Source organism: Meleagris gallopavo, chromosome 1 (assembly GCF_905368555.1).
Source record: "Meleagris gallopavo chromosome 1, MGAL_WU_HG_1.1, whole genome shotgun sequence".
In the NCBI taxonomy this organism is placed as follows: Eukaryota; Metazoa; Chordata; class Aves; order Galliformes; family Phasianidae; genus Meleagris; species Meleagris gallopavo.
Genome location: NC_139404.1, coordinates 134,048,713 through 134,061,864, shown reverse-complemented (window position 1 = coordinate 134,061,864; position 13,152 = coordinate 134,048,713). Strand labels below are relative to the sequence as shown.

Here is a 13,152-nt window from a genome sequence, read left to right as displayed (position 1 = left end):
TTCTGAATGCCACTGTGGTATTCCACAGCACATGCTCAAGTCTAATTCTTGTGAAAGATGCAAAAACAAAAACAATAACAACAAAAAACCACCAAAATTGCCACAGTTCATTTTGTTTCTTTAAGCATTCTGCTGGTGAAATAACAGAGGCATATTCTGCTTAAGAAACTGAAGGAAAAAATTAACACCAAGTTCACTGTACTTCATGGCAAGTGTGGATGTGGAATCAGATAAAACAGTGCAAGTTCATTACTTTCTGATTTTTGTTTATTTTATCTGATACGTGCAGCAGAGTTGATCACCTGCTCTTTTCTGTGAGCTGGCCTGCGGTAAATCAAACCCTATCTAAAAGGCAAGTTATTCTAGAGATCTTTAACTATCTCACAGCCCACATAGGCATCAGATGTTAAGAAAAACTGAGTAACTATTCAGTATTGAATAACTATTCAAGTAACTATTCAGAATACGCTTGAGTTATGAGACTAAATACATTACAAATCACATGAAAAATCTTACATTAAAATAGTTGTTACTTTAATTATCAGTATCTCTTACCCACACACAGAACTGACCTGCTGGGATGACACCTGTAGCTGTCTTGTGAGGTCATCTATCTGACGCTCAAGACTATTTGCTCTGCCTTTTTCAGAATCCAGCTCTTCTCCTTGTTTATCATATTCCATCAGAAGATTCTTAACACAAGCACATGCAGACACACTTTCATTTTTATAATATACACTGCTTGTCTTAAGCACATTCAAAACCCCAGATACTTATTATCTCTCTAATAATTAAGCACATGAGACGTTTTAATGCAATATCAGAAATCTCAAAATGAAACTAAAGCTATAGTTCCATTACAAGTTCTGAGAGAAATCATTTTGCATTTACTCTTGCTAAATCCTTGCTGACTGCCCCCAGCTAACTGCTTCTCAGTCATGTGTCCAGAAAGGTACTCTGAGAGGACCTGTTCCCAGGGAATAGTTCACTTTTCTCTTTGTCACTTAAATTTTGTATAATTAAATTTAAATTTGGGAATTTTGTAACTAATTCTCAGTTTATACAGACGTAAGAATCTGTAACAACAGGTTTGCTACAGCAACACTGTCTGACGCATATGACGCCAAGTTTAAAAGGAGGTTTAAAAATATCACCCAAGAAAAAGGAAATGTCTTGTTTTCTTCTGACAGCAGCCACACAGTTCTGTTACAAGAACCTTATATTCCTGGTTTGGGTACTTAACTGCACAGGCACATTTCTTTTACCAAGCACACTTGTGCAGGTAAATAATAAATATTCAAGTTGGGATTCAAAAACAAAATATTTTTTTCTGACAGTTAACTGTCTTTTATAGCTAGAACTAATTCCTACCTTATAACTTTCAGCTCCTTGAATGACATCTTTCATTGAAGCAGACAGTTGATCTTTTTCTGATCGAACCACCTCCAATTCTTCCCTCAGAGTCTGCATCTTATTACAAGGAAAACACATGTCATTAAAACAAAATCCTATATGCAGGATGTTCTTCATGTTAAGAAGCAGTTAAAGTACCTCCTTCCGGCTGGTATCTAATTCTTTCTTTGCTCTCACAGCAACAGCCTTCATTTTATTCAGCTTCTCTCCTTTTTCTGCAGATTCTTTTTCTAGTCTTCCTAGAATAAATAAATAAGAAAGTGAATAAATACATCTTGGGAGCTGGGCTTGTTCAGACTGGAGAAAAGAAGGCTGTGGGGTGACCTCATTGCAGCCTTTCAGTACCTAAAGGGAGCCTACAAACAGGAGAGGAGTCAACTCTTTGAAAGGGTAGATAACTGCAGGACAAGGGGAAATGGTTTTAAGTTGAGGGAGGGAAGATTTAGGTTGGATGTCCGGGGGAAGTTCTTTACAGAGAGTGGTGAGGTGCTGGAACAGGCTGCCCAGAGAGGTTGTGGATGCCCCGGAGGTGTTCAAGGCCAGATTGCATGGGGCCCTGGGCAGTCTGGTCCAGTATTTAAATGGGGAGGTTGGTGGCCTTGCATGTGGCAGGAGGGTTGGAGATTCATGATCCTTCAGGTCCCTTCCAACCCTGGCCATTCTGTGATTCTTGATCACCAGAGGAAATGCAATTCAATTACAACACAAATGCCAGTTTGAAATAAGACAAAATATAAAAGAGATATTAAAAGGTTTCATTAAGTGAAGCCTTTCAATTCACTTTGAAGCCAGAACATCCAGTCTCACAGATAATTCAGGGAAACTCTTTCCCTGTTCTGAAAACTTCAGTTACAGTTTACAGTAAAGCCACATTCCTGTGTACTTCTACAGATAGATGAAGCCCAAAATCCTGGCCTGCATCAAAAGTGGTGTGACTAGCAGGTGAAGGATGTAATTCTCCCCCTCTACTTTACTCTTGTGAGGCTACATCTGCAGTATGACATCAAAGCTTGGGATTCCCTGCACAAGAAAGACATACTGCTGCTGGAGGAGGTCCAAAGGAAGGCCGGTCAAAGGGCTGGAGCACATCTTCTGCAAAGAAAGGCTGAGGAAGAGAGGCTTGTTCAGCCTGGAGAAGGCTCAAGCGAGACTTTATAGGAGCCATTTAGTATTTAAATGGGTCTTATAAAAAAGATGGAGAGTGACTTTTTACACAGTGGTGATAGAACAAAAGGGAATGGTTTTAGTCTAAAAGAAGGGAAATTTGGATTAAAGGTTAGAAGGAAATTTTTTACTCAGAGGGCAGTGAGGCGCTGGCACAGCTGCCCAGAGAAGCTGTGGTGCCCCGTCCCTGGAGGTGCTCAAGGCCAGGTTGGATGGGGCCCTGGGCAGCCTGAGCTGAGCTGGTGGAGGGCAGGGGTTGGGGCTGGGTGAGCTTTGAGGTCCCTTCCGACCCAAACCGTTCTGTGATTTTATGACATAGTGATAACAACTAGATTAATTTTCTTTCTCATGTGTTGGGGTGACTGCAATATTTAGCAAAATGCCTTCTTTCTCTTGGCTACCTTAAGGATTTTTATTGACAATTATTTTTTCCCTGGTTTAAAAAGGTGACATCTAATATATTGCTTATACCTAAATGTACTCAGGATTAAAAAATATAAGAAATATTCATGTTAGAAATTTTAGGTCTGCTATCATTTTGAACATCTAATAGGTTGAATACTGAATGAAACGTCGTTATCCTACTTCCCCACCTTTCTAGGCTTATAGGAAATACACTATCACTATGCAGAGAAAAAAAATATCTTCAAGTTAAACAATCCAAATAACTTATGTTTACAGAGAAGACAATAGTAAGATAGATACCAATTTTTTCCTGAAGCTCTGCTACTGAAGATTGTTCATCGTTTTTCTCAGTCAGTGTCTCCATTACAGTCTGTATTATAAAAAAAGATACAAATAATATTATAAAAAAATTGTGATATGTTTTCAACAAGCCCCTAGTAGTGGCTACAAGCTTGACTATGTCTACATTCTTACTACCAAGAAAGTCATAATGCAAAATGACACATAAGCTCGATCACTGAAAAGCATACATATTTTAAATAGAAAAGACTCCAGTCTTTCAACAGCTGATTTCCATCCTAACAAAGGACAGAAACAAACAAAAAAAAAAAAAAAAAAGGAAGACCATTAATTCTGACCAGCTGTGAGTTTTACAAATGCATGAATATTCCAGGACCTGAAATTAGGAGTAGCTAACTAAGGTAGATCAAGCAGTTTTGAGATGGAGCCATAGGAAATTAGAGGCGAAAGATTATTAGCTCAGTTAGTCCACCCAGTTAAATGATCACAAATGATCACTTGAAGTGGTACCAACAGGGAAAAAGGTTCAAGTACAAGCAACTTTAGTCATAACTAAAAGAAATTGTAAGATTTTTTGTTGCTTTTTTTTTTTTTTTTTTTTTTTTTTAAACTTTTACTGTAGGAAGGAGAATCTGAGGTGTCTGACATCTCAGAAACATGTTTTCTGAAAAAGGAAACTCACTTTGAGGCCAAGGAAAAAAAAAATAAACAAAGAGAGAATGAAAGTATTTTTTGAACCTTAATTCTGAAGACTTTAGAGGTTTAGTCTGTATACTTCAATAACAAAATATAACCTTTAGAGAACTCAGTTCGTCTTTCACATTTCTAAGTTCAGTTTCCTTTTGTTCCAGAATGAAATTTAAGTCTTCTTGAGCTTTGGATCCTTTTTGCTGTTCCTGTATTTGGCTTTCATAAAAAGCAAGTTTTTCAGACATCTCTTCAATCTTAGCTAACAGATCTTGATTTTCAATCGCCGCTTTTTCACCAGCACTATTCAGCTCCTGGATATCATGTTGAAGGGCTTCTTTTTCAGACAACACTTCTTCCAGCTCTTCTTTCAAAAGATCTTTTTCTCTTCCAAGATCCTGAAGCAGGGATCTATGTTCTGTACATTGACTTGCATTTTCTTCCTCTAGTCTCTCAATTTCCCTCTGCAAATGAAGAACTTTTTCCTCATTCTGTAGAGCAAAGCACTGCTTTTCTTTCATTTTTATCAAGTGTTCATTTGCAATCTGTAGTAAGTTGAGAAAATCACATTCCTCATTAGAGTCAGAAATGCTGTACCCCACTTGCTCAAGCATGTGGTACAGTTGAGTTCTTACGAGGGATTTGTGAGCTTGTTCACTTTCAAGTAATGATGATATATGGTCTTTTTCTTCAGTCATCATTTGTAGATTCTTCTCTAAGTTTTCAGACTGCTCTTTCAATACTAGCCAACCATCTTTTTCATATGTTATTTTTTCCAGCTGTTTACTTAATTCCTCTTTTTCCTGAACAATTTTTTTATTTTCCTCACGAAGAGCAGATATTTCAGATGAAAGGTTCTCTCTTTCACGCACCAGAGTGTCAATCTGGTTTTCCAATTGCTCTAACATTTCAGTGTTTTCATTCTTATTAGTTAAAGCATCGTTCAGTCTCTCTGTTAACTCCTCCAGCTTTTTCTTCAGGTCACTATTACACTGGTTAGCAACATCTACCTCTTGCTGAAGTTCCTGAACTTTTCCTTGTTCTTGCTTGCACCTTTCCTGAAGGGCTTCTCTCTCTTCACCTGAAGATTTTACTTCATTTAAAATATCCTCGTTTTGATTGGCAAGAGCAATTATCTTCTCTTCCAGTTCCTTTATAGAAGCCTCTTTTTGGTGAATGCAGCTTGTTATTGTGTCATTTTCCTCCTGAAGACCAACAATGTTGTGTTTAAGTTCTTCTATCTCTAGCTGATAAGAAGACAATTTCTGTGTTTCTGCCTGGAGGCGATTCACAGTTTCAAGAAGAACATCCTTCTCATTGAAAGCAGCCCGGAGTTTCTGTTGCAGTTCACTGACATCAGATGCTTGCTGTCGTTTCATTGATTCAAACTGCTGGCTAATCTTTCCAGCAGATTCTCCTAACTCAGTCTGTATTGTTTCCAGAGTTTCTCTCAGGCTATCATAACTGAGCACTGCATCTTCCTTCTCCTGAGTTAGCTTTTCAAGTTGGTCTTTAAGATCCTGCATTTCAAACATTAATGCCATTTTTTCTTTTTCAGAACTAGATAATAACGTTTTATTTAGCTCAGAGATTTCTCTTTCATGTTGCTCCCTCAAATTCTGAGTTTCTAGTTTATGTTCTTCTGCCATGGTTTCCCAGTGGTGTCTTGCTGCTTGAAGCTCCAATTTTAGTTTTTCAATCACACAACAATAGTCTTCTTTAATAAGCTGCAATTCATTTATCTTAAAATCCAAGTCTTCCCTTTCATGAAAATGCTCATCTTTTATGCGATGAATTTCCTCCTCCAGTTTTAGTTTAACATTACTCATATAAGTTAGCTCATCCTTTAAAATACTATGTTGAGACTGGAGATCACCTAAGCTACACTCCAGGTGTCTAATTTTTTCTTCCATTTTTGCTTCTACACAAGGCTCTTCTTGCATACCTAAAGCATCTACCTTGCCTTCTATATTTTTGTTTAAGACTCGTTTTAGCTGCTCAAAGTCATGCTCATGCTGTTCAGTATGACCATGTGCTTCATCTTTCCCATTTTTCTCTTTCATTAAGTCTGCCTCTGCCAAATGCTGCTGTAGCTGATTTATCAGGTTTTGCTTTTCTTCATTTTCTTTAGAAGATATTTCAATGTGATGCATCAGTTCTGACACCTCTTCCTGATGGGCAAATTTTAATTGTTTAAGCTCTTCACTCAGACTACTGATTTCATTGTGGTAACACTGAGAGTTACTTTTAATAGTTTCTTGCAGAGTTTCAATTTCTTTGTTTTTGTTATCATTCACAGTTTCAAACTCCTTGTTCAAGCACAAGATTTGTTCCTCGTAAGTAGATTTAATTTTTTGGACATACTCTTGTAATCTTTTAACTTCTTCTTGATTATCACTACAACATTCAATCTGTTTCACCAGCTCCATTTGTTTCTTCTCTTGCTCTTCTAATTCTGTTTTCAGCTTTGTTAAGTCCTCATTGTATTTGGATTGTGCATTTATTAATTCGTTCTTCAGAGCTTTTATTTCTTCCAGAGAGTCAGTATTTGATTGCTCCAGTTGCTTCTGCAATTCTTCTGTCTTAGCCACTGCAGCCTAAACAAACATACAAGTTATTAAATACTGATAACTTAGCAGATGTAACTTCCAAATAAATTGTTTATATAATAAACTAGAAGATTTAGGAGCCCTTAGTTTTAAAAATTGCTATAGTTTTTAAATAGTCAACTATTTTACAGCAACTCAATTCACAAGACTCTGGAGAGAGTACTCAGCAACCTGCTGGTAAAAAAAAAAAAAATCTCATGAAATAGTCATGATAAATTTCAGCTTTAGCAACTACTGTGATCATGTATTCAAGACAAAAACACTTTTATCACATCAAACTCAAGTAGCTAGTACATAAAACTAGTCATCAATTCTATGTGACTGACTCTTCACTTTTTTACTGATGTTCTTTACAGAGAGAGTGTGAGGTGCTGGAACAGGCTGCCCAGAGAGGTTGTGGATGCCCCGTCCCTGGAGGTGTTCAAGGTCAGTTTGGATGGGGCCCTGGGCAGCCTGGTCTAGTATTAAATGGGGAGGTTGGTGGCCCTGCATGTGGCAGGGGGTTGGAGATTCATGATCCTTGAGGTTCCTTCCAACCCTGGTCATTCTGTCATTCTGTGATTTACGTGACTGAGATCACAAGCTGCTTTCAAAGCGTGTGTGAATGTAAAAACTCATATTTTCCACAAAAAGACAGAGTTGATTAACTGGAGACATCACATATCTAGGCTACTAATACACAAACTGAATTCTTTTTGAACAGTCATCGATCTAAACAAAACATATAGAAATTTTTCATTCACTGTCAGTCCAATGAAAACAATAACTTAGAGGCCAGAGAGAAAATCTGCTTACATATGAAGGCTTTTGATCTTTTAAGGTATAACAGAATACATGTGAGTGAAGAAAAAATAAAAGTGAGATATATAAACAGAACTACAAAATAAACCTTCTGAAATACTTTAGTACTGTTCTATTTGTTTCAGTACCTCTGCTTCTTGTTTTCTTTGAAGATTTTCTTTTTTCAGAGCTATACACTGTTGCTGACTTTCAGCTTTTTCCAGAAGTACAACATCCAGTCTTTCCGTGAGAGCCTAATTTTAAGAGAGAAATATTATTGGAAAAAGAAGTGTTCCCTTAACGATGGAAGCTTGAATGGTTCTTGCAAAGCAATAGAAACATGCACACTGGTCATGGTCACGTCTGTTTGTTTTTTAATGATGTAGACTAGACTGATCTTACTTTCAGCCCAAATGCAACAGATACAGAACAGGTATACTAGGTACAAGGATGTTGAGAAATATGTTTTGTTCAAAGTCTTGGTTCTGATCAGCTCATTTAGTTTTACTGCCTTCTGGAGAAATATCCATCCAAATTATTAGAAGAACAATTTTCTAGTAGATAGTCTTCCTCATTTCCAATTTTCACTTTGATGTGCTGTCTATAACCCTTACTTTGAGATATTTGCCCTTGCCACTGAACACATTTTCAGTTATTTTCCTAGAAGTATTTGTGACACACATGGCATTTAATTCTATGTTTTTGATCTTACCAAATTACTATCTCTAAAGTTTTCTAAATTGTAAACTCTTTCCACAACAGTCATTCTGAGAGGAACAAAAACCTGCCTAGCCTATTATAGGTAGACAAAGTTCATACAGAGGAAATTGTATTATTATACAGTTTTTATTATGCAGTTTGTCAGAGAACTCTTATCAAAAAAAGTGAAGTAGGGATATAGGTTACGAAGGAAAAAAAATGAGAGTGTAGGAAAAAAGAGATTTTAAGTAGTGTCTTGAATTCCTACAAATGGATTACATTGGATTTGAGTAATTTTTACAAATGTTCATTACATATTACAAATTATTTCTGGATATTTATTTCAGCTAATGTTATGCAACACGTTAGAAACCCATCATGGATTCTTACCTGAATAATATCATCAGCTCCTCCAGTAGCTGGTTTAGACCTGAGTTCTTCAATTTCTCTCTCCAGTTCTTAAAAAAAAGTTGTAAAGAAATTTCACAGCAAGCATGAATTGATGCTTCACAGCGTCAACCTACTAGTAAAGCCAAAACCTAACACCATTTCTATCCAAATTAGAGTTGTCTTATTTCACCAATTCTCATTTGTTGTTGAGGAATGCAAAGGGCTAAAGGAAATAGAGTAAGCATTCAGCACTGCTTCTCTGGTGCTGATATTCAGCCTGACTTTACAAAGAAGCAAAGCTTCCTTGTTTGGATGGAGCGACAACGAATAGAAAGGTTTTGGACAATTGTCTTATCTTCTATTTCAAGACCAATTTAAGCCAAAGAAAAGACACATTTATCTCTTCCCTAGTTCTCTGAAAATAGGCAACAGATAGAAGAACAAGATCTTATGAATAACCTCAGTGAAGAAAAGCCTAGTATAGCCCATCCTTATCCTTACTGTTTTGTTGGGCAGCTAGCAGCAGTCAGCATGACTACAACTCCAAACAAGGGGATGCAACACTGGTGCACTAAGTGAAAAGAGAGAGCAGAGAGGTGGGGAACAGCGTATGTGAGCACAGTTACATGTAGAATGCTTTTAGTTACTAACACAAAATTTCATTTTATCCATTTTAGGATTTCTTATCCCGAGATGCAAATGATCAAATACCAAGAGAAGCTAGCATTTTCAAAGAGGCCACAGCACTCCTCAACAGGAGTGTACAAAACCTAATAGAAATGCACTGTCCTCCCATCTGCTAGGTTATCCCTGCAACAGACATGGGGAACAGACAGCAGCAAGCCCCACTTCAACACAATCTACACCTTTTCATAACAGCACAGTGTCACATTGAATTAAATTAGTAATTGAGAAAAGCAGTGTTTATTTTTCTTCCCTACTTCACTCTGGGGATTTTAGACCTTATCCTCCCACAAAAATATAGAAATCATAGAAAAGAAAAATAGAGTATTTATGTAGAATTTAAATCTACCTAGCAAAAACGAGCACTACAATAAGGAAAGGTGAGATAGCACCAAGTTACTCCCATTTCAATGAGGTACCTGTACATCTTGACTTTACTTTCTGTATTAGCATCATTTGCTTTTTTGCAAACTTGATGAGATCTTCTTTGGGCAATGTGTCCAGCTATTAAAAAAAAAAAACAAAAAACAAACATAATAAAGAAACCAAATTCCTCTAACCTAGAGGTAAACAGAAAACAAGAAATTTTAATATCTGACTTCTGATAAGTGAAATCTTAGGATGGGAACATGTTCTAGCAGCTCTAGGACAGCAACAGACCAAGGTATTGCAGTTCTATCATTTCAAGTGCAATAAGAACTACTCTTAATTCTGTGTTTTTCTGATATCTTTCTAGAGCACACAACTGGAAAGCATCAATGAGAGAAAAAAGAACTCACTTAGGAAGGGTTGTACTTCAGAACATGGATTAAAGTGTTGGGAGTAATATAATTTGAACAGTGTTTTAAATATAGTACACTGACCTAATGTCAGCATTTAACAATTTACATCCAGAACATGGAAAGAAGTCTGTGTACATTATGAAATATACTACTATCAGAGCTGGATGCTACTAAATAATTTGTCAGTTATTACGACATCAAGTAAACATATCACTAACAGAACTGTTACATCCTTTCCTAAATGCCTTAGCCTTGTGTTTATATATCAATTTTTGAAAAAGTCTAGAAGCCTGGAAATTGCTTAAAAATACCCTTATGCCTTTCTGTTAAGCACAGCTAGCATGATAAGCTGTAACCCTCTCTACCACTGCTATTCAAATAAATCTATTTGCAAGATTTGATCACCTTTGATTTGCCTGATCCTGGTGTGGCAGGGGATGCCACCATCTCTTGTCCTCCATCTTGTACCTACAACAAAATAAAGATAATATGTGAGAACTGAACTTTTTTTTACATAACTACCAAAGGAACTAACTGGAAGTCTGCAAACATGGAGAACAACTAATATAGTGGGAATTCAAGAAAACTACAGTATTTGCGGATCAGTCAGACGGAAAAATGGAGAAAAGTCAGACAGAGGTCAATTGTGATTAATCCAATAGAATAGCAGAATTGAACACTCCTGATTTCTAAATCAGTGTTATGATTCTGTTATGCTACTGAAAAGTCATTCTATTTACAAACAGTTACAATAATGTGTCTCATCACTGTTATTTAAAAAACCATTTAAAAATGCACAAACAAATAAAGCTTGTAGTGTATCAACAGTTAAAACAAAAGTTGAGAACCTCCTAACAAAATACATCCCACAATTACATTACTGTTTTTTTAACACAGTGGTGATCACTAAAAGTTTAGGCCTGAAAACATATTTTAAAAGGGTCTACACTCTGGACTCTCTATTCCTAACATTTACATATGTAACACTTTTTACCATAAACTTCCATAGATACTGTGATACTCTATGTTATTTTAGAGGACGTTTACAAGATATGCTTATCAATACTTGGGAATGTAAAAAAACATTCATAAATATGATGGAGAAAAGGGAAATTGAACAGATACTTCCAACACATGAAGGGTAGCATTTCAGGCTTTAAGCTTTATCCTGTGTTTTCTCTAATTCTAGGGAGTGAGTAAAGGTCTATATATTCACACACTCCCTCACTTTTATTTTGCTACGCTCTTTATTCCGAGAAGAAAAACTCATAATATAAACTTAGGCAAACAAACAGATTTAAATGTTATTTTAATGGATAATTGCTGATGAATGATTTTGAGAGACCAGCTCAGAGAGGTAACAGGAAAGACTATCTAGAAATACCAGTTCAAGTACAGACCAAGGACAAAAGCAGTTACAGTTAACTCTCTGGAACATGTGAGCTGAGGTTTTTTTTTTGAGAAGATAAAAGGAAACTTGTTAGAAAATAATATGCCTGTCCAACACAAATGCAACTTTCATGAAAGAAAGCTATAAATAAGTTTGTAGTTCAAATTTTCTTGGGACACAACCTTTGTAAACATTTACATTCTTAACATTTCAGCACTGTTCTTAGTTCAGTGCTGCCACTACAAGCAGTTTACTTACATAGTAGGATTAGGTATAACACATTGGATGTACCACTTAAGAAAAATGATAGCACATCTCTCTATACTGCAGTAAGGTCAGGATCTGTGTTACTTTTATGCTACTTGAAGGTAGCATGCACAGAAGCAGCAATGTATCACGTAGTCAGCATCCAGTTTTGCTGTTCTGGGAACAGATACTACAAGCACCTCATGTACAGAGCTTCATTTGTTTGAATTGTAGGAAAAACGAGGAAGGTGGTTACTCAAAAACCCTACTTTTGACAGATTGGGTGTGCCCAAACCATGAGCCAACACACAGCACACTTCCAAGGACAACACTGAATCCTGTAAGAATTCTCAAGTTCCTGCTCTGTCATTCTGAAACTAGGCTACGCTTCCACACTTGGCTGGTCATGTACGCGTATATTTAAGGCCTTTCTCATCTGCATTAAGGTGTCTCCAAGGCCCAGTTTAGCATGCTCTCTGTATTTTAATTGCTATCTACCCCCTTATAGTTTTAAACTGAGACAGGGGAGGTTTAGGTTAGATATTAGGAGGAAGTTTTTCACCCAGAGGGTGGTGACACACTGGAACAGGTTGCCCAAGGAGGTTGTGGATGCCCCATCCCTGGAGGCATTCAAGGCCAGGCTGGATGTGGCTCTGGGCAGCCTGGTCTGGTGGTTGGCGACCCTGCCCACAGCAGAGGGGTTGAAACTGGATGATCTTTGTGGTCCTTTTCAACCCAGGCCATTCTATGAGTCTGTGATTCTTTCTTCTGCAAGAACTAAGCATACTCTTCTACTGCTGGCCAGGCCTTCTGCTAAGCTGTGCTGTAACCTGCAGCAATGACAACCGCCCTGAGCCGAGATCTGGCACCACAGCCACGGGGAATTACTCCAAAATACATCCCGACTCGTGACCACCTCAGCAGTGACACGGCCTGAACACAGCTTAGTAACCACCGACAAGGTTCATTTCACGCACACTGCTTGAACTCTCTGATGCTGCCTTTGCGTTCATCTCGATGGTTACAGAAGCCACACGAGATACACGTACAGAAGCCAGACTCGATGGTCCTTATGGGTCCAACTCGGGATATTCCGATTCTACACACCTCACTTGCAGCTGACGCACAGTTAACACACGGGGTCACCTCAGTAACCCCTGTTGACCCGGGGGAACTTTTACAGAGCGACGTTTGCTCACCCACAACACCCCCGCTCGTCAGCTGAGCACGCTTCCCGTCAGCCAGCCCCGATCGGCTCCCCCCAGCCCCACGTGCGGCACGGCACCCCCAGACGGCTCGCCCAGCGCCCTCACATCCCGGCACCCCCTTCCCGCCCCCTCGGGAGCTGAGGGCTGCGCGCCCGCAAACACAGCCCGAAGTCACGCGCCTGCGCGAGGGTCGGGTAACGGCCCCACAGCGACGGCCGCGCGTCTGTTACCTCCATGGCGGAGCCGGCTCAATGCTAGCGCGGAGCGACCGCGGCACCCCACACGGCACCGCTACCCCCGCGCCCCCACTTCCGCCTTCGTCATCCCCGCACGCCGCTAAGGCGGCGCTCCCCCCTGCGGCTGACAGCTGCAGAGCGACCGTCACCGGAGCCCCG

At 38.6% G+C, this 13,152-nt stretch overlaps 1 protein-coding gene and 1 long non-coding RNA gene across 2 annotated transcripts in view; one reads left to right on the top strand and one right to left on the bottom strand.

The window, feature by feature from the left end:
• Nucleotides 1–10,309, top strand: part of LOC104917133 (uncharacterized) — a 34,809-nt gene extending 24,500 nt beyond the window's left edge. Inside the window, exons 2-3 of the long non-coding RNA XR_014880745.1 lie at nucleotides 6,935–7,676; nucleotides 9,868–10,309. This is a non-coding gene — a long non-coding RNA (uncharacterized LOC104917133). The remainder of the gene's footprint in view (nucleotides 1–6,934; nucleotides 7,677–9,867) is intronic.
• GCC2 (GRIP and coiled-coil domain containing 2) overlaps nucleotides 1–13,142 on the bottom strand; it is a 30,258-nt gene extending 17,116 nt beyond the window's left edge. The window contains exons 1-10 of the mRNA XM_010728254.3: nucleotides 12,988–13,142; nucleotides 10,319–10,381; nucleotides 9,551–9,635; nucleotides 8,448–8,515; nucleotides 7,508–7,612; nucleotides 4,077–6,566; nucleotides 3,283–3,352; nucleotides 1,552–1,652; nucleotides 1,372–1,470; nucleotides 573–692 (exon numbers count right to left, since the gene is read on the bottom strand). Of these exons, the coding sequence (XP_010726556.2) occupies nucleotides 573–692; nucleotides 1,372–1,470; nucleotides 1,552–1,652; nucleotides 3,283–3,352; nucleotides 4,077–6,566; nucleotides 7,508–7,612; nucleotides 8,448–8,515; nucleotides 9,551–9,635; nucleotides 10,319–10,381; nucleotides 12,988–12,993 (3,207 nt within the window). The 5' untranslated portion in view covers nucleotides 12,994–13,142. The remainder of the gene's footprint in view (nucleotides 1–572; nucleotides 693–1,371; nucleotides 1,471–1,551; nucleotides 1,653–3,282; nucleotides 3,353–4,076; nucleotides 6,567–7,507; nucleotides 7,613–8,447; nucleotides 8,516–9,550; nucleotides 9,636–10,318; nucleotides 10,382–12,987) is intronic.
• Nucleotides 13,143–13,152: the final 10 nt, after the last annotated feature.